Consider the following 25,334-nt stretch of genomic DNA (forward strand, 5'->3'; position numbering starts at 1 on the left):
TAAAATTAAACAAATTTGTGGTTCTACTTTTGGTTTCGTTTGTTTATACTGTTAAGAGCATTAAAAAGAGTACAAATGTGGAGTATGTATCAACATTTCTTTATTGTGAGTTTAAGGCCATCCTCAGACTACATAATGAAATGATGTTGATTTCTAAGTAAACATGCTCTTTTACTTAAACTGATTTTTAAGGATCTAGGAATTGAGCTCAATGGTGCACAGTGCTTGCTTAGCATGAGCTCTATTTTTGATATTTTGATATTAATACTGGGGCTGGGAGCAGCACATTGTGTTAAATGGGAAGATGATATAATTCTATTGTTTTGGTTAATAAGACATTATTGAGAAGTTTCTTATAGAGTTTTTCAGTTTAATCCTTTCTGAATATGTCTGGTTTAAAGTATGTATATAAGGAAACAAGAACTGTAGGAAATATGTGCACTTTACAATTCTTTTGCACCTTGGCATGAATAATAATGTGACATCCAAGGGCAGCTTAATACTTAACAGGTGGATAAAACATGGCTTCATGCTTGCATTTGAGATCCACGTGTCATCTCCTGTAGCTGTATTGCAGAGGTGATGCCAAGGTGAAGCAAGCCTGCAGAATGGTTGGGAAATCATTGGTATTCTGACTTGGCAGCTGTAAACAGCTCACAGGCAGATGGACTCTCTGTCAAGGAAGAAAAATGGCAGCTTTCAAGTGCATAGGTGTTTTGCTAGCAGCTCAACACATAGACTGTGACCATCTAGTATTTGAGAGACTTTTAGGCTCTAAAAAATTGTCCTCAGTTTTTGTTCACACAAATAGTCATTACATTTGAGTACAAATTGAGGATGTTTCATTATGAAGAAACATAAATATGTTGTATTGTTTACTCTTTAAAGAAAATAGCTTTTAGAAGAATTTATATTTCTTGGTATCAGAAATAGTTCTCAGCTTATTTGAAGGATTAAAAATACAGTATAGTCTTTAAACTGTTTATGTTAGAACTGAAATATTTAAAAGTTTGAAAGTTTTTGAAAAATCCTGGATCTACACACTTGCCTTACAGATGAAGAAACTGAGGCTCAGGGACTGTTTTAATCAGGACTGTTACATGACTTGTGATGTTTTATTTTTATTTATTTTATTTCTTTAGAGTGAGAGAGAAAGAGAGAAAATTGGCACATCAGGTCCTCAGCCACTGCACTTGTACTCCAGACACCTGTGCCATGTGTGACCTTGCACTTGCCTCACCTTTGTGTGTCTGGCTTACATGGGATCTGGAGAGTCGAACATGGGTCCTTAGGCTTTGCAGTCAAGCACCTTAACTGCAAAGCCATCTCACCAGCTCTAACTTGTGACTTTTTATACTTATGAAATACCTTTAATTTTGGAGGTAGTACTTTAAGTCAAACTTAAAATACCACAGATGCACCTACTTTTTCATGATAGCTACATAATGAAACTAGATAGTTTTAGAGCCTTTATCTACTATAATTATTATTAGATACTTTTATTAGAAAGAACTCAGGATTTTCATTTTAATCTGATCACTGTAATGGCTGAATAAAAATGCTGTTTATAGCTTATATCTGGAGTATAGTTATATATATAAGCTATGTTATATCTTAATATACAAATATTTTATTGATCTTAGCCAACTGAAGTAACAAGACAAGTCCCCAGCTTAAAATTATTTACCTTATAATTTTTCAACTTTTTGATGGCATGAAAACAATATGCACTTAGCAGTAATTCTTCAAGTTTGAATTTCAGTCTTTTGCTAGGCTGGGACATGTGGTAAGAAACTTAATGTTGAACAGTCACAAGTTAGCTGTAGGGCTTCCACAAAGGTAAAGAACCAACAGTCTGAATATTCTGAAGTGCTTTGAATAATTACTGAAGGTGTTAGGGAGAATTTATTTCAGTTTTTAAATTTATTTCACTTATTAGAGAAAGAGGCAGAAAGAGAGAGGGTGGGTAAAGAGAATGGACGCATCAGGGCCTTCAGCTGTTGCAAACAAACTCCAGGTGCGTGAGCCACCTTGTGCGCTGAAGCCTACAGGCATTTGTGCATCTGACTTACAGGGGTCCTAGGGAATCGAAACTAGGTCCTTTGGTTTGCAGGCAAGCACCTTTAACTGCTAAGCCATTTCTCCAACCCGATTTCAGTTTTTAGCAGAATAAAAGTCCATGTGAAAGGATGCTATCATGTATAATCTGTTCAGTTCACCAACCAACCTGTATTGAAGAGTAATGGTATAACTGAAATTTAAAGAGGAAGCAGTACACACCTAAAATCATCGATAGCTGTTGACACTCACTGAAGTTAGAGAAAGAACCCTCCGCCAGTGCAGGAAAGGCATCTTTGTTTTAGAGGGTCCAGGGCTTAGCACTCGGCCCTTCAGGTTGTAGTTTTCTCCTCCTGGTATTGCAGAGTGCAAGGGAAGAGAAGTTTTTAAGAGCAGCTACACTCAGATGCTATCTGTGCATTTTGTAAAGATAAGATTTTATAGCACATTTACTATAATTGTTATAAATAAGAGAAAAATTTGAAAAGTTAAATCTGAAAGCCCTAAAATCCTGAAGCTTATTTAAACAAACTAAAACAGATGTTTTATGTAGAATGTATTTATGAAAACTACAAATCAGAATATCATACAAACTAGAAAACTATATGGATGTGTTTGTTATTTCACCTACTCTAATATGAAATAAATGTACTTGGAAAGAGGTTAAATGATTTTCTACTAGGTTGTTCAACAACTGAACAGTGAGTAACATTTGTAGACAAATGTGAAGGACAATGTACTAGACAAAACAAAGGCTGCATTCATGTGGCTCATGTCCTATAGGTGTTAAAGACAAGTTGGTGTTCAATTTGCCAGATGACATCCCACAATATGAAGAAAAACAAAGCATATTAAAGGGCATAATATATGCTGGTGGTAAGTAAATGCTTGTTATGAAGTGCTCATCAAAGACCTCTCTGGTAAGATGGTACTTTACCAGGGATCTTAAGGAAGTAAGGAGCAAGTTTATGCAGATAATTTAGGGGAGGCTCTTGTAAAGTAAATAGTAAATGCCAACACTAAGGAAGTTGTGTTTGGCATTTTCAAGAATGGTAAGTAAGCAAGTGTGGTCAGAGTTCTGGGAATGATGGGTTGGAGTAAAAAGTAAAGCCAAAGAGGTTTGATATAAACCAATATTCTTTTTTTTTTTTTCCAAAAGAAAAATAGTTCATTGAGTATACTACACTGCAAAGGGAAAGTAGGCTAGGCAGTACTACTGCCTGCATCCTGTTCCCCCCCCACCACCACCAAGACAGTATATTCCACAGTATAGCTTAGGCTGGCCTAGAATTCATTATATAACCCAGGCTAGCTTCAAACTCATGATAATTTTCCCACCTCTGTTTCCTGAATGCTAAAATTGTAGGTGCAAACAACACCTGCTTCTGTATTTAAGAGTATAAGCTTTATGTTCTTTAAGCTTAGCTGTAGCTATCTTGTCAAACCAGTGGTTCCTAAAATACTCTTGTTAAATTATTGGCTGCATGGAATATTGCATGAAAAGAATATTCCATGGCTAGATAAATTTGGAGACTGGGAAATTAATGTGGGATTAGGCATGGTGGCACAAATACCTTTGTGTTGTGTTGAGGAGGCTCAAGCAGAAAGATTATGAATTTGAGGCAGCCTGATATATATAGTGAAATCCTATCTCTTAAAGATTTATGATAAACAGATTTTTTTCCATTACATCTATTTTTATTTTATTTTTATTTTTTTTACCCCACCATTTTTTATTTTGCAATTTCAATGAGATCTACAATACATGTAAATGAGTAGGATAACCCAGGAACATGATATTTATATTATTAAATAAACATTTTCCTAATAGTAAGAACAAATTGAGGAAAATACATACTAAAAGAAATGTCACTAACCTGAATTATTCTCACACATTGTACATATTACATAGTTTGTAATTAAAAATTATTGTCGACAGGTTTAAAATAGAAATTCCAAATTCTTTTAAGAAAAAATACACAATTGTGTAGATATATAATGTCACACTATTTAAGACTGCATTTAGATTAGATTTTGCTGTTAAATTTAACACAACCTGATAACCAAAGGTCTAAGTTCCAGGGCACGTGCACCTCAAAGATCAAATACCAAGTCACGAATCAGCGTTTTTCTTTCTTTCTTTTTTTTTTTTTTTGAGACATTTATCTTACCCATAACTGTGGGCTAACTCTACAATGTATGACCCATATATCTCAACAAGGAGGGGCAAAGGGAAGGGGGTAGGTCATGGATGAGCCTAATAATGGTACCAAACTGACTGTATTTATTGAATACAAAACTATTTAAATTAAAAAAAGTTTTAAAGAATATTTTTTAAGTCCATTACATCTAAATTCAACTTTGCTCAAGTTCTCAGGAGGACATGGGAAGAAAGCAGTTAGGTTTTTTTTTTTTTAAATTTTTTTGTTGTTGTTGTTTATTTATTTATTTGAGAGCGACAGAGAGAGAAAGAGTGAGATAGAGATAGAGAGAGAACGGGCGCGCCAGGGCTTCCAGCCACTGCAAACGAACTCCAGACGCCTGCGCCCCCTTGTGCATCTGGCTAACGTGGGTCCTGGGGAATTGAGCCTCGAACCAGGGTCCTTAGGCTTCACAGGCAAGCACCTAACCACTAAGCCATCTCTCCAGCCCTGTTTTTGTTTTTTTTTTTTAACAGAATATCACATGAACTGCCTCCAGCCCAGTGTCGATAAAGTCCTTTTCCTCTCTTAGATCTCATAAGCCAGGCTTCCACAGTTCATGTTTTGCTAAACTTTTCTGGTCTTTTCAAACTCGTATCAGAATCCCTCACTAAGCTTATATCACTCTAAGTCTTCTCTACTCATAAGTTCAAATTTCCTTCACATTCCTGCCACAAACCAATTCCAAAGACTAAGAGCCATATCATCATGTTTCTTGCAGCAATATTCCCATTTTTTCACTACCAATTTTCTGTATCAACTATGGTTTTATTACTGGATAAAATACCTGATAAGAAGTATCAGGTAATGAAAAATGCATTACACTATTCATCACTGTTTTATGATTTCAAAAGGAAATTCCATCAAGATGGGGAAACATGGCAGGAACAGGAAGTCACAATCCAGTTGTTACATCAGCAAGGAGGAATTGCAGAGAGAAAAATACAAAGTGGGGCTGGACTACAAAAATCTCAAGGCTCACCTCCAGTGACACACTTTCTACAGCAAAGCTTTACCTCCTCATCATTAACTATAGATTAACCATTCAATCACCACAAGGTGTATCATTGACTATAGATTAACCATTCAATCACCACAAGGTGTATCATTGACTATAGATTAACCATTCAATCACCACAAGGTGTATCATTGACTATAGATTAACCATTCAATCACCACAAGGTGTATCATTGACTATAGATTAACCATTCCATCACCACAAGGTGTATCATTGACTATAGATTAACCATTCCATCACCACAAGGTGTATCATTGACTATAGATTAACCATTCCATCACCACAAGGTGTATCATTGACTATAGATTAACCATTCCATCACCACAAGGTGTATCATTGACTATAGATTAACCATTCCATCACCACAAGGTGTATCATTGACTATAGATTAACCATTCCATCACCACAAGGTGTATCATTGACTATAGATTAACCATTCCATCACCACAAGGTGTATCATTGACTATATAGATTAACCATTCAATCACCACAAGGTGTATCCTCCCACTCAACTAATGATAATCTTTCATAGACATTAAATCATTCATAGACATCCATGGTGTGTAAATCCTGTCTAGTGGACAACAAGAAAATAACTATCATGAATGCATTCTGGAGATCCAAACTCAGGTTGTTACACTTAATATCAAATACTTTACTTACTGAGCCGTCTCCCAAACTCTCAAAGATTTTTAATATCTAATAGTAGAAAATAGGTGATGTCTCAATACCTTCTTGTGCATTGACCTTATTGTGATACTGTCTCAGCTGAAGTATACACACAAAATATCTACTCTTCTACAGATATGAAATTAGAGAAGGAAGGAAATGAATATCTATCCACATCATTGTGATATACACAATACCTTCTGGAAATTCCACTGTACATGAATGAAAAACTGATAGTTTCTTAGCCAATTATGTGTTAATATCACCATGAAAGTAATTGTGAATTCACACATCCACTGACTGGGAGGAATTCCCAGCACCTCTGCAAGAAACTTTGAGATTTCCTTCTCTGTACATATTCCATGTTTGTAAGTTAATGGTATGTTTCAAGCATCCTTTTAAAAACTTAAAATCCATCATGATTGGTTTAACCATCTCCATGTAACTTGAGTACATAGGTGGTTTCCTTTCTTATGTATTTTTTGGGGTCTGTAATCATGAGATCTCCACACTAATCCAACTCTCCCATTATGCGCCTAGTGCTTGCAGCATGTACCAAGCTCCGTACTGTAGTCTATAGGGTCAGTTCCACTATGGGCTCTGCATTCAACCGCTTTACTTCTTTTTTTTTTTTTTGGCTATTAGGTCTTTTTAATTTTTTTTTCACAAGTTTCATTAACACTTTCCATGATTATAAAAAATATCCCATGGTAATACCCTCCCTACCCCCCATGCTTTCCCCTTTGAAATTCCATTCTCCATCATATTACCTCCCCATCTCAATAGATAAACAGATTTTAAAACAACTTTTATTGAGCATCTTTTAATTTGCAAGTATGTTTTTATGAATCTTCATCTTACTTTATACTTCAAAGACTACCTTAGGAAGCTGTCTTTCATGTTATGGTAAATGCTGTACTAGACAGTACTATAGGTCAATTATAGCTTAGTAAAAGGGTTTTCTCCAAATTTGGTTACATAATTTCTTGGCTTTTTTTGGTACAGTACTTCTTTCTTACAAATAAGGTGTCCTTCTTTCTCTTCTTTCTAATGTAAATATTTTTCAAATCAATTCTTCTGTATTTATAATACCTAAATATTCCCTCTCGCTCGCTCTCTTTCTCCCTCTCTCTCTCTCTCTCTCTCTCATTCTGTGTGTGTGTGTGTGTGTGTGTGTGTGTGTGTGTGTGTGTGTGTGTGTGTTGAGACAGGGTCTCATTCTGTAACCCAGGCTGGGCTCACACTCATGACAGTCCTGCCTCAGGAGCCTCTTGAGTGCTGGAATCACATGAATGAACTGCCATGCCTAGCTTGATGCCTAAATCTTTTTATCCTTTATTTTTTATCTTATTTATTGCCAAACTTTCCATATGTATATAATACATTTTGATCATAATTACCTCCCATTACTTTCTCTTTTTTCTTTGTCCCTCCTACTGAACCCCTTTTTATTCCCAGCTAATTCCTCCTCTACTTTGATGTCTTTACATGTGTGTGACCCATGGAGTTTAATAAGGGTTGCTTGCACAGGCATTTATGAGGGGTTATTTACCAGACTACATGCAACATACCCTGAGAAGCACTGGTACCTCTGTCTCTAGTCTTTCTGTGTCATGTTCGTTATTTTCCTAGTGACAATTTAATATCACAGATCTAACTAGGTTATTCACCTATTTAAAGCCCTTCATTTGCTTGCAGTCAAGACAAGGCTTATCTCACTGGGCACATGAAATCTACCACAATCTGTTCCATTTATCTAAAATTATGCCTTTATCTCCCATACTTCATGCTCTCCAGAGGGGGGAAAAAAAACCACTTTATTTTATTGAAGCAGGTAGTAGGTATAGTCTTACTATAACCCCATTTTTCATTCTTAATTATTAGACCAGATGTAATATTCCCTAAAAACACTGTCAAGATCCTTTGATGCCCATGTGTAAAGCTATCAGAACACTTAGAGCATTGAGGAACTAAATAAGTGAAGAGGTTCTGATGAAAAGATCAAGTTCTCTTTTTCCTAAGTTATGAACTCATTTAGATTATAGATTCAAATAGACAGTTATAACATTTTTCCAGGGCTGAGGAGACCACTGACTCTATGGGCAAAGCTCTTGCCACATATGAGGACACAAGTCTAGACACTCACACTTATTGCAGCCTGGCACTACATTCCTGTAATCCCAGGGCTGGGGAGGCAGAGAAAAGAGAATTCCTGGAATTTACTGGATAGCTAATTTATCCTAAATACCCAAGGATGACACCTGATTAGCCTCCTTTAGTTTCACAGGCACAAGCATACACATATACATACATCCTACATACAAAGAGAGACTCATACAAAAAATTTCATAAAGTAAATAAACGCCAGAGGAACATTTATAAGGCCATTGTTGGAAGGCAGAGGTGGGATGGATCACTGTGAGTGTGAGGCCACCCTGAGTCTACGTAATGAATTCTAGGTCACCTTGATATATAGTGAGACCCTACCTTGAGAAACAAACAAACAAAAGTGAACTGTATTCAGGCCTGGTGGTGCAGGCCTGTGATCTCAGTTACTTGGGTGGGAATCTGAGGCAAGAGGATCACAAGTTAAAAGCCTGCTTGGTCTAGAGTAAGTTCAAGGCTACCCTGGGTAACTTAGTGAGACCCTGCCTCAAAATAAAAGTAAAAAGAGAGCTAGGGATATAGCTCAGCTATAGAATACTTTCCTAGCATGGATTTAGTCTCCAATAATCCCTCCAAAGTGATCTGTGATCTGTAAAAGAAAAAGTATTAGTAAATTGGACTTTATCAAAGTTCAGTTGCTTTGTAAAACCTGTTAAGATGATGAGAGGACAAACGGTCTACTATGAGGAAGTATTTGGAACCACATATCTAGCTAATAAAATATAATCACAAAATCAATTTAAAAATATAAATAGTGAGCTGGAGAGATTGCTTAGTGATTAAGGCACATGCCTGCAAAGCCTAAGGACCCATTCAATTCTCCTGCTCCTATGTAAGCCAGATGCACATGGTGGCACATGCGTCCAGTGTACATTTGTAGTGGTGCACCAGTTCTCACTCCCTTTCCCTTTCCCTCTGTCTTTCCCTCTCTCTCTGTCTCTAATAAATAAATAAAAATAAATCTTTAAAAAATATATAAATAGTCCAATTAGAATTGGGCAACAGACTGTTTTACCAATGGGGATATAGAGATACTAGCTAAGCCGACGCAGAAATGACAAGGAAAACCCAAATATGGTATTTCATTCTTCATTAATCAGAACAGCAAAAAAAAAAAAAAAAAAAAAATAGTGACCTTAACAAGTCTGGTCATAAGTATGGCTTAGTGTAGACTCTAGTACATTACTGATGAATGATGTCTGGGATTATACTACTCTTGTGCCTTCCTACAAATATATTGCTATTTCAAAATAGAAAGTAAAAAATAAAGTTGCACTATTACAGATTGAACTTAAGGCCTTGCACATGCTAGGCAAGCACTCTATAGCACTGACTCATGTCCCCAGACTGTTTTTTCACTTATTTTTATGCAGGAGATAGAGAGAGAAGGAAGAGGGAGGGAATTGGCATGCCAGGGCCTTCAACCACTGCAAATCGAACTCCAGACGTGTGTGGCCTTGCGTACTTGCATCGCTATGCAGCTGGCTTATGTAGGACCTGGAGAGTCAAACATGAGTCCTTAGGCTTTGTAGGCAAACACTTTAATCACTAAGCCATCTCTCCAGCCCGCTTTTCACTTTTTTTATTTTGAGAAATGGTTTCCTTCTGTATCCCAGGCAGGTCTTGAACTTGCTAGTCTCCTGACTCAATTATAGGCCTATACCACCAGACGTGGCAGTTCATTTTTCTTCTCCTTTCCTCTTACCTCTAGGAAAAAAAAGTGTTTTACTTCCCCAATAAGACTTCATTCATGCTTTTTTAAATGTACGTTTTTCTACCCAGTTCAGATTTGAACTAGTATTTTTCTTGAGAGAGAAAGAGAGAGCGAGCAAGCGAGAGCGAGAGTGTAAAAGTTGGCACTTCAGGGCCTCCAGCCACTGCAATCAAACTCCAGATGCTTGTGCCACCCTGTGTAACATGTGTGACTTTCATTCATGCTTTTAGTTACATTATTTTCTATGTTCTCCAAAGACTTGCTTCACGGACACAACATACCTCCACTGTGTTTTCCCTCTTGTGTGTTTTACTTCATTGTTAGCCATGGACTTGTCTTATGAACAAAAGCACAAACAGATCCTTCACATCCCTCTCAAATTGTTGTGTTGGGATATTAAAGATAACAGACCATGATAATAGGTGAAAATCTAATTACTTTTAGCTGCTGTACAGTATTTCATTATAGAAATATGTCATAATTGTAAAAAATAGTTTTTCTTTTTTCTTTTTATTTATTTTTTTGCAAGCAGACAGAAGAGAGATAGAGAGAATGGGCATATTAGGGCCTCCAGCTGCTGCAAACAAACTGCAGACACATGTGCCACTTTGTGCATTTGGCTTTATATGGGTACTGGAGAAGTGAACCCAGGTCATTAGATTTTGCAAGCAAGTGCCTTCACCACTGAGCAATCTCTCCAGTCCATGTAAAAATATTTTTATTTATTTAATTTGTATGTTTGTATATATGGGCACACCAGGATTGTCTTGTTGCTGCAAACAAATGCCAGACACATGCACCACATTTTGCATCTGGTTTTATATGGGTACATTTCACTAATTTTTTTATTTGCAATATTAGAAATGGAACCTAGGGTCTCATGAGTGCTAGGTAAGTGCTGTACCACTGAGCTACATCTTCAGCTTGCAATTTATATTCCTAAATGTATTTTATGTACATATTTGGGAACTTTTGTGGGGTAAGTAGAAATGGTATTACTGTTTATAGGTTTCATACTTTGAATTTATAGTATGCTATTGCAGGCAGGTTCACATTGCTGTTAGAAATCACCCAGCCAAGAGCAGCTTCTGGGAGAAAGAGGTTCATTTTGGCTTACAGGCTTGAGGAGGCTTCACAATAGCAGGTGAAAATGATGGCATGAGCAGAGGGTGAACATTACCCCCTAGCCAACATAAGGTGGACAATAGCAACAGGAGAGTGTGCCAAACACTGGCAAGGGGAAAATGGCTATAACACTCATAAGCCCGCCCCCAACAATACACTCCCTCCAGGAGGCATTAATCCCCAAATCTCCATCAGCTGGGAACCTAGCATTCAGAACACCTAAGTTTATGGGGGACACCTGAATCAAACCACCACATATGCTTAGTTGACTTGTATTATCTAATAGATTTCTGTAGTTACCAGTTGACAAACCTGTACAAAAAAAAAAATTTCTTCTTGCTGTATACATCAAGCATTTAATTCATGATTTCCTTTGGCATCTGTTCAGAACCTCCAAAGAAATCTAATAGATTAAACTCCTACAATAAACATAGATTTTTTTTTAATTTTATTTCTTGGTATACTTTTAAGAGCCAAGAAATAACTATTATGTTCACTTTAATAGCTTTCATATTTATCTCCTCACTTATATTATTCTACCACAGTCTTAGTACAGAATCTTGCTTTTGCTTTATACTAGCTCAATGGACCAAATATTATAACTCCCTTTTCTGAGATTTGTCCCTTCTCTAATTTATCCCATTTAGAAATGCTAGATTGATATTTCTAATGCAACTACATTACCACTGTTTGTTATATTAGATTTGCAAAACTTTATATCATGCTGAAAATCATTTCCAGTAAGGTCAAAGTATATTTTTGTTTGTTTCTCTCTCTTGCTATTTTCTACCTATGCCTTGTATAACAGATTCTTTTGTTTGTTGATTGACTCATTTAAATAATAGATACTTTTATTAGCTCTTATAATATTATACAGGTTTATAATTTAATATTTGAGTTCTACCAGCACTACTGGTACACAAGGAATAAAATATTGTATATTTAGAGCACCTCAGCCATCTTGAGTGTCTTTCAGCTACTGATCTCTTGCAGATGTTATCCCTCCCTTGGAATACCTATTTTCCTTTCCTGTATCTAGCCACTATTGTCTTCAAACATTTAAAGACTTTTCCAGGCTCCCTTCCTATGGTAGTGTGAATAGATGCCCCCCCCCAATATATTCAGTGTTTTATTAGTTTATAGTTTGCATCTGCAAACACCTGGCTAGAGGCAGTGTCACTGGGTGGATCTTAAGGTGTGATGGTGGGTTTGAGATTTTAATCTAAAGATACGCAAAGTGTGCCTAGCTGGAGTTCCTGAAGTGTGCTGTGCTGTGTGGCTTTAGGCTTCTGCTTCTCTCTGTGTGTTTGGTCCTGTGAAAGCAGGCCAGCTTCTTCTGCCATTATGGAACTTCCTCTGGATCTGTAAGCTTCAATAAATCCCTTCCTCCATAACTGTGCCTGGTCTGGAAGTTTATCTCACTGAACCTGAAGCTGTCTGCTACAGAAGTTGGTACCAGAAGTGGGGTGAGATGAACCTGACCATATGGATGTTGATCTTTTGGGACTTTTGTTTTGGAAGAATGAGCATGGAATTGGTGGTTGCAACTGAAGATACCTTCTAGAGGGATAAGCCAAGTTTTATGGTCTATTCTGATGAGAGTTTGAGAATACTAAGTGCACAGAGTACTGAATTTCGAGGCTTGGTTTATGAACTTTCTAAGGGGAAGGAAAGACTGCAGAGGACTTTGTTGGAATTGGGCTACTGTCCTAAGGGCTGGCTGCCTTCTGCTGCCCAGGCTCAGAGAGTTTGATCAAGGTTAAATTTGTAATGGACTGACGTGCTTGGCTAAAGATAATTGGACTGAGAGATTTAAGATTTTTTAAGCTGGAATACCTCAAGCAAGTTGAAATTATAGGCAGTGAGACTGGTCTTAGCTTGCTGAACCTGGTATTGTCAAACACATTAGCAATCTTAAGGAAGATGGCCCAACTGCTTTACATTAAAACAATGGAAAGATGCCTGAGGAAAGACTATCATAGACATGCAAACTCTTTTGGAAGGAGACTGGAGAGGAACCTACTTTTCAAGGCTACGATTTATTTTGTCTCTGATTTTAAAATGTGGCTGTGTCCAACATACCTGGTATTGGTTTCAGAAGCATGAAAAATGTGAGGAGTAGTTATGAATTGCATAGGGTTCCAGGAGCCGCTGCTGAGATGCGGCATGAGGCAGAGCCTGATGCCCTGATAGGCTGAAAGAGCCTTTGGAAGATGTGCTGTGGTTTGCATGAAGACCTGAAGATGATTTGGATATACCAGGACTATGCAAAGGCTATCATAGAGTGCACTGTTGGCCTAGGATGGAAGTGTTCCCTTGATACTTTGCCCAGCTGGAGGGCTGGCTTTTAGGCTTGTGCTTCTCTCTTTATGTTTGGTCCTGTAAAAGTAGGCCAGCTTCTTCTGCCATTATGGAATGTCCCCTGGATCTGTAAGCTTCAATAAATCCTTTCCTCCATAACTGTGTCGGGTCTGGAAGTTTATCTCACTGAACCTGAAACTGTCTGCTACACTTCCCATGTCACCTGTCCCATCATCCTCAGCTCCTTTTGATCCTATTGTGCTTTATTTTTACCACTTTCTTGGCAGTGTACTATCCCTCCAGAACATAAAATAGAGTATCTTGTCTACTTGTCTGTATTCATCTTGTAACACTTAACATAATGACCTGTATATCCTAGGTCTACATTAGTTAAAATAACTTAAATTTACAATGTGCTCCCCCCAGACACAAAATGTCCTGGATATCCTGACCTCACAGTGCCTGACACTACCTACACAAGTCCATCATAATAGGAAAAGATCATGACATCAAAATAAAAGAGAGACTGATTGAGATGGGGAGGGGGTATGATGGAGAATGGCGCTTCAAAGAGGAAAGTCAGGGAGGAGGGTATTACCATAGGATAATTTTTATAATCATGGAGGTTGTTAATAAAAAAATTGAAAAAAATAATTTAATTGACAATAGCATGCTAATTAAATCCAACTTTAGTAGTGAAATTTCTGTAGGGGAACATAAATTTGAACTAGGAAAAAATATATAACTTAATGCCTTGCTTTGTTTTGTATTGTTTTAAGACAGAGTCTCTTTACATAGCTCAAGCTCATTTAATTGAAGATCTTCTTGTCTCTGTCTTCAAAGTGCCAGGTCTAGAGGCTGGTACTATATACCTAGCTCTCTGGTGTTTTTAATTTAAAAACACTATTGGACAAACTTTAGGATCTACCTTAATGAATAGTCAACTTGGAGAGTAGTGAAACAGATGTTGGTTTAGACTTTTAGCCATTCCCTTTTCTCACATCCCACAATACTCTCAAAAACCATATCGGGGGCTGTGGAGAAGGGTAAAAGGTACTTGCATGCAAAACCTACCAGCCTGGATTTAATTCCCCAGCATCCATATAAAGCCAGACCACAAAAGTGACACTTGTGTCCAGAGTTCATTGCCATGTCAAGAGATCCTAGGCCCACATTATTTTGTTTAAAAACTCAAGAATAAAAAGTTCTTGGGGCATTATATTATTACAAAGGTGACTTAAGATATTTTTATTAATGTCTTGCTAACCATTCACCTTTCAGTAAAAGTTTGCATATGGAATTTATGTCAAATGTTGATCAAAAAACTTTACAGACCTGAGACAACAGTTAAGAAATAAGCCTGTTTTGTTTTGTTTTGCTTCTGCTATCAGTCATTGGTTTTCTTTTTAAAGATTCATTAATAGTGCTGATAGAAACAGAACAATTGGAATTTACATTAAAAATATATGTGAGGAATAAAAAAGCAGTAGTTTATAATATTAGTTTGATTTTACCTTACCAATAAGTTTTTAAATCTAAAGTAAAAAAATACTGAACAGATGTAGAAAAAAGATGAAAGAATGAGCAAATGATGCAAAAAGAAGATGACAGGAGGTCCTAGTTTAATACATATGTATTTCAGGTTGATGGTTGCTTTCATTAGCAGATCTCATTGTTATGCAATGTCTGTTCTTCTGCAGCAAAATGAATATTGTATTCTCACAGGCTCTATGTGTATCTATTATGGTGCAATTATTGAAATATATGCACATTTATTGCTCTCTTTGATTTACTTTTATAATATGTTGTTAAGCAAAAGAAAAAAAATTGAATTATATCCTTTTCTTTGTTGCTAAATTTGCTTAAGAGCCCTTTTATTTTGTATTATGGATGTTTCTACTTTTGTTATCTAAAGCAAACAATTATCAGGTAGTTATTAATGTAACCATGTTGATTATCCTATAATTTTTTAAATAAGTAGAATATATACCTGATTGACTTAAGCTAATAATATGAACTACTTAAGCAGATGCTTTCTAACATTTTTATATATTGAGGATGTTTTTTATTACTGTAAGAAAGCATGTTAAGCTAGCATATACTTGCCAAATCTAAGGACTGCTGTCCTTTGCAATAGCAAAATTTGCATGTAGAGATTACAATTTGAGATTTCATAAGATAAAGAGATTCTGAAATAAAAAATCTCAGTAGTCATACATTATGTGTTCATTTAATGGTAATAAAATAATGTGTTTGTCCTAGTTAATGGATTAAAATGTGGATCAAAGGATAGTGAACACAATTGTTATTTTATTTATTTTGAGGTTTGATGGTAGTTTACGAAATCCGTTTGGTTTTTGGTGGTGTTCTCAAAAGTTGTCCTCACAATTGAAATGCTTTTGATAAGCTTGATAACTGTGGTTTGAGTAAATAATAGCTAATTTAATAATATGCAGAAATTATATATTAGTTAAAAATTAGCCTTCTGGTTTACATCCATGGAAATGCAAGTCCATAGTAAATCCTGGCTATGTTAATGAAGCAGGAACTGTTATAAATATGTACAGCAGTTTGTTAGTGCATCATATTAAATTAATTTGTATATAGAGTGTTTGTTACATGTTGAGTTTTATTATTCACAGTGGGTGATATAAATGAATATTTCCAAGATTTAGTAAAGGAGATCCTTAAAATAATTATAAAGCAATATTGATTAATTGTGTAAAGAAAAAAAAGTTTATGAGCTCAGATAGTAAGTCTGAGAAAGGGTCACATGGAAATGGCAATGAAGTGTTGGAAGCAAAGGGAAACCAGGTAAGAATAATCTGTGAACTAATTGTATGTAAACTTGTGCCATTGGGAGACAGAAAGGAGTGCCACCATCTATAATGAAGACTGGGTTTTATATTATCTGTTTACATCACATGATAATCAGGGTTTAGCATTGTTAAATTTCAATTGTTTTCAGTCCAGATGCATGTCAGTTAACATTCTACTAAGAGTAGACTTTGTTTTTTTTCTTGTATGATATAGTGAGACATAGAAAATTACCTTAATTTTACTGTTTTTTTTTTTCCCACTCCAGTAAATTAAAAAGGTAAATGCTCTGAAATGTGCAAATTAAGCACGCTGAATATGAAAACAGCCATAGTTGGAATGCCACACTGAGTAGGAATACCAGTCCTTGTTGAGTGGGCTCCTAGCTGTTGAGCAGGAGATGGCCACAACTGAAAGCAGACACTCTTTTAAGTAACATGGAAAGGCCCCTTTAAGTATCTCAGTCTACCACATGATGTCTTCTTTGTGCCTGATCTGGATCCACACTTAGCCCTGGCATGCATGCCTTATATACTCAACTAGTAGAAGAACCTTATCTTAGAGAATAAAATATTAATTAGGAATATGAAAGTTGATGTGAATTTAACAAGAATATGTAAAGATTCAGATCACATAAACTAGAATTCTTGACTAGATTGATTTTCTGAACATTCTTTCATAATGCTATTAACTCAGAGGGTTTATTCTGAGGAGATGATTTTAAAAAGTCCTATGAGGGTTGAAGAGATGGTGTCGTGGTTAAGGCACCTGCCTGCAAAGCCTAAGAACTCAGGTTAGATTCCCCAGTACCCACATAAGCCGAATGCACAGGGTGGTGCATGCATCTGGAATTTGTTTGCAATGGCAGGAGGCTCTGGCATGCCCGTTCTCTTTCTCTCTCTTTGTCTCTTTCTCTAATAAATAAATAATTTCTTTAAAAAGTCCTATGAAATTTGTTGTTCAAATTTCAGTAAAGATGCTAAGACTCCTTTCCCCCTCTGCTGCCTACCTACTTCATTGTGAATGTATTTTTTAAGTTTCTATTGCACTTATCTGTCTACTTTGTGTAGTTACAAGAGAGCAAAGGGCCGGGTGTGGTGGCGCAGGCCTTTAATCCCAGCACTCTGGAGGTGGAGGTAGGAGGATCACCATGAGTTCAAGGCCACTCTGAGATTGCATAGTGAATTCCAGGTCAGCCTGGACTAGAGTGAGACCCTACCTCAAAAAACAAAAGAGAGAGAGAGAGAGAGAGAGAGCGAGTGAGCAAGCAAGGGGATCCCTTTTGAAGTATTTTACCTTTTTTTTTAAAAAAATTATTTATTTATTTGAGAGCAACAGACACAGAGAGAAAGACAGATAGAGGGAGAGAGAGAGAATGGGCGCGCCAGGGCTTCCAGCCTCTGCCAATGAACTCCAGACGCGTGCGCCCCCTTGTGCATCTGGCTAACGCGGGACCTGGGGAACCTAGCCTCGAACCGGGGTCCTTAGGCTTCACAGGCAAGCACTTAACCGCTAAGCCATCTCTCCAGCCCAGTATTTTACCTTTATAAGCTCCCTGTATGATGTTTATTGTGCATGCACATGTATGTGCACATGAGGCATTTCGTGCACTGGCCTGCAGCAGGGTGTGCTCATCTGCAGTGACTAGAACAGAATGTCAGATATCTCACTTTGTTGTTCTTCCTCTTCCCTCTTCCTCTTCTCTCTCTCTCTCTTTTTTTAGGTAAGAGTCTTACTCTAGCCCAGGCTGACCTGGAATTCACTATGTAGTCTCAGGTTGGCCTTGAACTCACAGTGATCCTCCTAACTCTGCCTCCTGAGTGCTGGGTTTAAAGGCGTGCACCACCACGCCTGGCTCCATCTGGTTTTATTTGAGCCAGTGTCTCTTATGGATGTCAGAGCTAGGGTTTTACTATCTGGTGTTCTTTTTGTGACGTATGGTGTTTTGAGGGTTTCTTCTTATGTACAGATTTGGCGGTACAGACGTGTGGTCATGCTCAGCTTCCTATGTGGTCCTGGGGATAGAGCTCCAGCAGTCTCGCTGGGCTCCCCAGGTCCTTGTGCTTGTGTAGGAAGCACTCTTAACCATGATGCCATCTCTCCAGCCCTGAACTGCTGATTTCTGATTTTTCAAAAAACCACATGGAAAAAACAAAATAGCACATTTATTTTCTGTATTTATTCGCATTTTTCATCACTGTCTAAATTTGACCCATTATGGGAACTTAAGATGGTCATGGATCTTTGAAACAATTCAAATAATTTCATTTTTTTGTCACATGAATTACATAATCAAAGTGACCTATGTGGCAGAATGTATCTATGATTTTCTATAATGGGAATAAGAACTATGTTTTGCATACCAGGTAACAAAAGAATACTTATATTTCTGAATTTCACTAGGAAATTTAACTGAAATCAGTAGTAACTATGTCGCTATTGTTTTCTGAAAATTCAGTTACATGTGACTGTATAAAAGGTAATGCTTGGGCTGGAGAGATGGCTTAGTGGGTAAGCGCTTGCCTGTGAAGCCTAAGGACCCCGGTTTGAGGCTCGGTTCCCCAGGTCCCACGTTAGCCAGATGCACAAGGGGGCGCACGCGTCTGGAGTTCGTTTGCAGAGGCTGGAAGCCCTGGCGTGCCCATTCTCTCTTCCTCTATCTGTCTTTTTCTCTGTGTCTGTCGCTCTCAAATAAATAAATAAAAAATTTAAAAAAAAAAGGTAATGCTTGATGATAGCAACCTGTGTTTCTGTGGTTCAGTACTGAATGAGTATGCCTTTGAGATGGCATAGTTGGTGTTTTTGATGAAGTTCTTCTGAGATTCTGTACCCTTAGCACATACTTAGCTGCCCTGGTGTTTTTGTTGTTGTTTTGATATCAATTTTCATGGCATTCTGTCTGCTGTGCTTTTTTTGTATATTAGAATTTATTTTGTGAATTGAGTTAATATAAATCTAATTTAAGCAACATTTTAATATTTTTAACATGATCGTATTATAAAATAGCCTTTAAGAGCTCTTTAAAGAATACTATGTTCATAAAAAAACACAGATGCATAGCCTTGGTGAATATAAATTTTTAAGGTAAGTACAGGTTTTACAGATCTTTTAAATCACCTAGATATTTTGAAAGTAGTAATTTTATTGTCATTTTTATGTAGTTGAGGTTTTTCTTTTATATCCATTAATTTAAATGATCATTCATTCAACTATATTAAAATTTATAGAAAGGGAGGCAAGGAAGCAAATTGAGAGAAAAACAAATCCCAGGAGCAAAGAAACATAGTTTTCAAACTATCAGTTTTTCTTAAGGCTCCAGGTAAATATTTTAAACTTTGTTTGCTTTATGAAAAAGGAGTTTAAGATGTAGAGAATACCTTCAAGTTATATACGCTTTGATTCATATGATTACTTTTCAGATACTGCTACATAAGTCATGGAGTAATTTTATTTTTAGGAGGTTGTCCTGATGGAAATAGACTCGTGCTTTGACTGAAAATTTTAATTTCTTTCTTTTATTATGGCTCAGGGATTTCTTAGAGCTTCTTTCTTAAAGCTGTTAAAGTTTGAAGGTTTTTCTCAAGGAGGGTCTTGTTTTTAAAATTCTTGTCAGCATTGCCTTAATTTTAAAACTTTGTCAAGATTAATTTTTGAAACCTGTTTATGCTGTGTCAAGTTTTCAAGCATTCCTTATTTTAAACTGAGTTTATGCGCGTGAAAACAAAACCACCTCTAACAAGGGAGAAGGAATTCTCTTTATTGTTAATTTTGACGTTAACAAAATTGAGGAGAGAACAATTACTTGAGCCAGCAGCCTTACCTGCTTAGTTTTGTCACGTGAGCACTCACGGTCACTGGTAATCTAAGTGCTCCACCTGCCTTTCAGTTTGTTTACCAGGAAATCAAGATGTGTAAACTGCAGGAAGTACTATTTGACCCTCTCCGACAGTATCTCATTACAATAATTGCTAATCTCTGAATAAGACAGCCATGTTTTGTGAGTAACAGAGAGAGAGGTTGTGTTAGGTAGATTTTAGGTGTTTCAACAAATCGAGCATTATAAATGCTTACTTGGATTGTGTTTTCATTTTAGCTTTGATCAAAGACATTTGGTGACCTTAGGGGTCAGCAAAGCTAGGACACAGTAGTAGGTATTCTTTCATGCTTTTCAACTGAAAAATATCTCGGCTTGTTTTGGAGTGCTGTCACTGCTCTGAATCGAAAGGATAATGGCTACTTCCTGATTAAACCCACTCTCCACAGTAAGCTGCTAATGTTGTACTGAGTCTTTTTCTCCAGCAAATACATAAGTGTTTGGTATTTTCTTTACTTTTTATCATTGTCTTTTCACAGATAACTCTCTTATAAATATATCCTGAAGTTTAACTTGCAATTGAAGTAGAAAGTACTATGTTAAGTTTAGAGGATTTCTTTTTAATGCAAAAGTATTTATGCTTTGTGTCTTAAATCCAGCCATCTCATATACCAACCATAGATTTTGATTAAAGAAATAAGCCTTTAAAAATTGAAATAAGTTATATTAAGCTGCCACGTGCATAGAACTCTGAGCAAATTGTTAAAATAATATGTAGTAAATCCCAATGTCTTTAGATGTGAATAAATTATAAATTAGAATTAAAACTAAATTGGCTTTTAGAATTGTCAAAATTCTATTTAAATACATACTCATAATATGTTGATTGTGTTAATAATTATGTTATTTTCTTAAACAATTAAGAGCACCCTGTGGTGTAAGAATGATGTGAAGTGTTCAGAATATAAGAAGGAAGTAAAGAACATCTTAGTTTTAATCCTAAAGCTGGCAGCCACTCCATCTGTAGTCTTGGGACAATCATTTAAACTGCTTACCTTAGTTTGCTTGGCTGCTACCAATATGAGTACTCTAGTAAAATGTCTATGTTTGTTCATTTATTAATGGTGGAATAAACTATAAAGAAAGCAAATTTTGTAAGTATTTTATGAAAGGGAAAACTGACTTAAGTTGGGAAAACATTAAGAGTGGCAGAAAAAATTAGAAAATTTGTAGACTTAAAAACACTATTACATTGGCATTTAAAATTGAATGGAACTCAGGTTTGCTCAAACTGTCACTATCCAGTGAAAATATATATTGTTGAAAACATGACTAAAATAAGAAGTAGAAAGATTATAGACAATTACTAAAGAGTCAGAAGTACACTTAGGATTTTTCTAAGTGTGAGATTGTTCACCATAGAGTGTGTGTGTATATATATTATTTGTCAGTAAAAATAAGTGCATTAGCTGGGTGTGGTGGCATACGCCTTTAATCCTAGCACTAAGAAGGCAGAGGTAGGAGGATTACTGTGAGTTCGAGGCTACCCTGAGACTACATAGTGAATTCCAGGTCAACCTGATCTAGAGTGAGATCCTGCCTCAGAAACAAACAAACAACAACAAAAGGGTATTGTATTGTGTTTAATTTTGTAAAATGTAGCATTAGGTATTTTGACTACATAAAAGAAAACATTTTAAGATTATTAAAAGTTGAATGGAGTTTCTGAAAGAGGTTATAGAACCTAACATCTGAAAATATTTATAAGTATTCTGGGCTCATAGAGATAGAATTACACTTGTGTTGAGAAAATTAAGGCACTTAATTTTGCAAAATACTCACCAAGTTTATTTAACTGACTCAGGATATGTGTGTGTATGTTTCTACACATATATAATAATCAAAAACAAAAAACATATATGTTATCATATATGATGTTATATATTTATATAATATATAAGCATAATATATAAATATATAATATCATATATAAATACATAATAACAAAAAACCTAATATACACACACACACATATATATATACATATATATGTGTGTGTGTGTGTGTGTGTATATATATATTCACACCCATCCATCCGTGTGTGTGTGTGTGTGTGTGTGTGTATAATTTTTTTTTTTTTTAAGGTAGGATCTTACCCTAGCTCAGGCTGACCTGGAATTCGTGATTTAGTCCCAGGCTGGCCTGGAGCTTACAACAATCCTCCTAACTCTGCCTCCCAAGTGCTGGGATTAAAGGCATGTGCCACCATGGCCAGCTGGAATTTTTAAATATAAATTATTGGTATGACCAAAGGACATTAAAATATTATGTTAATTAAATACTCTACCTTAGTGAAGTTATCAAAGGAAAATTTTGAAAATACCTCTTTAATTTGTAATAAAATGTAATAGATGTCATTTATTGAATGCTGTTACTTACAAACCTTTGAGTTAACTTACCATTTAATATTCATGGTAATCATTTTAGGTGTGGGTTCCATTAATACTAACATTTTTCTTGATGAAGAAACTTGTAGAGATTTAAATAACGAGATCAAGGTCCTTTTGCAAATAAGTGCCAGAGCCCAACTAAAAACACCAAGAGAACCCAGAATCCAGAGCCAGTCTCCAGTGTCCTAGCTTTAGAGCAGTACTGTGTTTGCACTTTGGAGATAGTTAAAGGTGCTTATATCTTTGATTTTGATGGTTTTAGTTTCAATTTATTTAGCAAATACAGAAAGTCACTGTAAGGAAGTACAGGTAATAATAGCAGAGAGCAAAACAAAATCCCTTGTTTCAAAAAGTGTCCAGGTTAGTGCAAAAGCAGGAAATTAGCAGGTTAATGTGTAGTATAATGTAACAACTGATAGAATAGAGGTAGGCACACAGTGGTAAAGGCAGTTCAATGAAGAGATATCCAATGCATTGTATTGCTAAATGGGTTTGTCTGTGCACGTGCATGTGTGTGTCCTGTGGTTGTGCATGTATGTGATATGTAGTATAGGTGAATGTGTATGTAGTATGTAGTGTGAGTATGTGTGGGTGTGTGTGTAGTACATAGTGTGATGTGGGCTTTTTGATTTTTGTTTGTGTGGGGTTTTTTGGTTTTGTGTGTTAAGCTGGTGATTGAACTGGGGCCTTTGAGCGGTTTAGCTACATACTCTACCACTGAGCTATCCCCAGTTCATTTTACTTAGATATTTAATTTTCATTTTTCTTGGGCTATTATAGATACCTGGGAAATAAACTTTGGAAAAAGTATTAAAATATATTTAAGTCAGGCATGGTTACTTATGCTTTTCATCTCAGTACTTGGGAGTCTGAGGTAGGAAAATTCCCATGAGTTCAAGGTCAGGCTGGGCTACAGAGTAAGTTGCAGATAACCTGGACTAGAGTGAAACCCTGCCTCAAAAAATAAATAAATAAACTAGTAAACTAAATGACATGTATGTTAGAACAAAAATGTTATCAACAACAAAAACAAAAAGAGCAGGTTAAGAAGTATATGGTAGTGTGGTCCAGGGATTGAGGAATGACTCACAAATAAAATCATACTGAGTAAAAACCAAGTAAGTTCTCTGTGCATACTTTTCAGGCAGAAACCACCTGGCAAGGAGCATGTCCTGGGCAATCAATGGAGGCCATTGTGATAGGAGGTAAGAGTGAGGGAGAAGGGGAGAGCAGGAGGTATTTTCAGAGATAATGAGTGGGGCAGTCATTCATATAAAGCCTTATAAATGTCTATAGGACCTAGTAGTGCCCTTGGAAGTGAACATCTAATTTATGTTTTTAAAGAATCCGATATTAGCAAAGTTGAGGGTAGACTGCAAGTACTCATGAAACACCATAGAAACTTTTTAGAGTAATGAAACAGAAGAGAGTGGCTTAATAGAATTTAAATTTTAGTATCTTAAGGTAAAATTGAAGGCATTCTTTCCAGGATACATGAGAAATAGAAAAAAATGAAAAGATGGCTAAGGTTTGGGCTTAGCAACAAAGATAGTGCTTCTATAAGCTGTGACAAGCCAAGGGTTTCCATGTGTAACTGGCATGGGATGGGGTGAAGAGGTTGTGAATGTGGTAGATTTGAAGGGTCTGCTGGATAGGAAAAGGGAGATTCAGGAAGGCTTTACAGAGAAGAGAGCAATCCAAACTGATAATGCAGAATGAATTGGGGCAGAGGGCGTAGAGTGCTTGGCTTGCAAGTATGAGACCCTGGGTTTAATCCCAAGAACAGGGAAAAAAGAAAAGAAAGACTGAATGGGATTTAGCTAGATTAAGAAGTAGAGTAATCTAGAGTAGCAGCTGACCATCTGAAAAGTAACAAAATTGTTTATTTCAAACAGCTCGTTGTTCTGGGTAGTGAAGTTTTCAGAGTGTTTCGGTGACTACTTTAATCATGAGTTGTAACTGGGTGCTGGGATTAAAGGTGTGTGCCACTTTGATATTCTCTATATGTAAGGTTTCTAGATTCATATTTGAAGTTTTTATCTATTTACTTATATGTATGTATGTGTGAGTACATGGGAGTGCAGGCATGCACGTGCCAAGGTACACATGTAGAGGATAAATTTTGGGTTGTTCCACGCCTCTTCATCTCATTTGAGGCAGGGATTCTGGATTCCTGACCATGCTTGTGCTGCAAGTTCACTTAATGGCTGTGGCATCTCTCCGGTCCCCTCCAAGGGCTTTCTAATTAGCAAAGATAGAGTTATTGTTGTTTCTTTTTAAAATCTATTTGAGAGAGAGAGAAAAAGGCAGCTAGAGAGAAAGAATGGGTGCTCCAGGGCCTCCAGCTGCTGCAGGCGAACTCGACTTGCATGTGCCACCTTGTGCATCTTGCTTACATGGGTCTTGGGGAATTGAACCTGGGTCCTTTGGCTTTGCAGGCAAGCCTTAACTACTAAGCCATCTCTCCAGCTCTTGATTGAGTTTTAACTTGTGTCTTGTTAGCTTCAAGATCACTTTTGTTTTCTTCCCTTTTTTAGCTCTGTTGTGGACAAGAAAAATTTCTAAATAGCATGTTTCTGACTAGAAAAGTAATCTTTGGTGCCAGTGGTCATTTGCAAGATAAAAGGAAACTTTTTATTTTAGTATAGAATATAAATATGATTATTCTTTGCAGCAGATTTATTTTTAAGGGCTTTATGTTTTTATTCCATAATTATATAACTTTAATTTTGCTCTTTTAATACACTTATTAAAATTATTTACTTTTCCAAACAACAGCAATAATGCATCCAGCCCTCTTGCATCTTTCTTTACATCTTCTACTTCATGATCACAGCCTAGAGAGTTCTCTTGAGTATAATTTATTTTATAATCACTGTAATCATTAAATAATCTACTTGAATAAGCAAATTTTTCAGTTGGCCTCCAAAATACGTTTTGAGGGTATAGCTCAATGGTAGAGCATTTGAAATTAAAATGCATTTTTATTATAACCCAAATT

The 25,334-nt window shown here is 36.4% G+C and overlaps 1 protein-coding gene across 21 annotated transcripts in view; it reads left to right on the plus strand.

Annotated features, from left to right (window-relative positions):
* Baz2b (bromodomain adjacent to zinc finger domain 2B) overlaps positions 1-25,334 on the plus strand; it is a 308,213-nt gene that overhangs the window by 124,484 nt on the left and 158,395 nt on the right. For 18 of the 21 annotated variants that reach the window (XM_045146851.1, XM_045146854.1, XM_045146862.1 and 15 more), the window contains one exon: positions 23,478-23,538. The exons of 1 other annotated variant lie outside the window; for it this stretch is intronic. In XM_045146851.1, the coding sequence (XP_045002786.1) occupies positions 23,517-23,538 (22 nt within the window). In that variant the 5' untranslated portion in view covers positions 23,478-23,516. Of the gene's footprint in view, positions 1-20,093; positions 20,332-23,477; positions 23,539-25,334 lie in introns of those variants that run through there. 2 more of the 21 variants (XM_045146852.1, XM_045146856.1) reach the window with 2 other exon arrangements.

This window comes from Jaculus jaculus, chromosome 4, assembly GCF_020740685.1.
Source record: "Jaculus jaculus isolate mJacJac1 chromosome 4, mJacJac1.mat.Y.cur, whole genome shotgun sequence".
Taxonomy (NCBI): Eukaryota; Metazoa; Chordata; class Mammalia; order Rodentia; family Dipodidae; genus Jaculus; species Jaculus jaculus.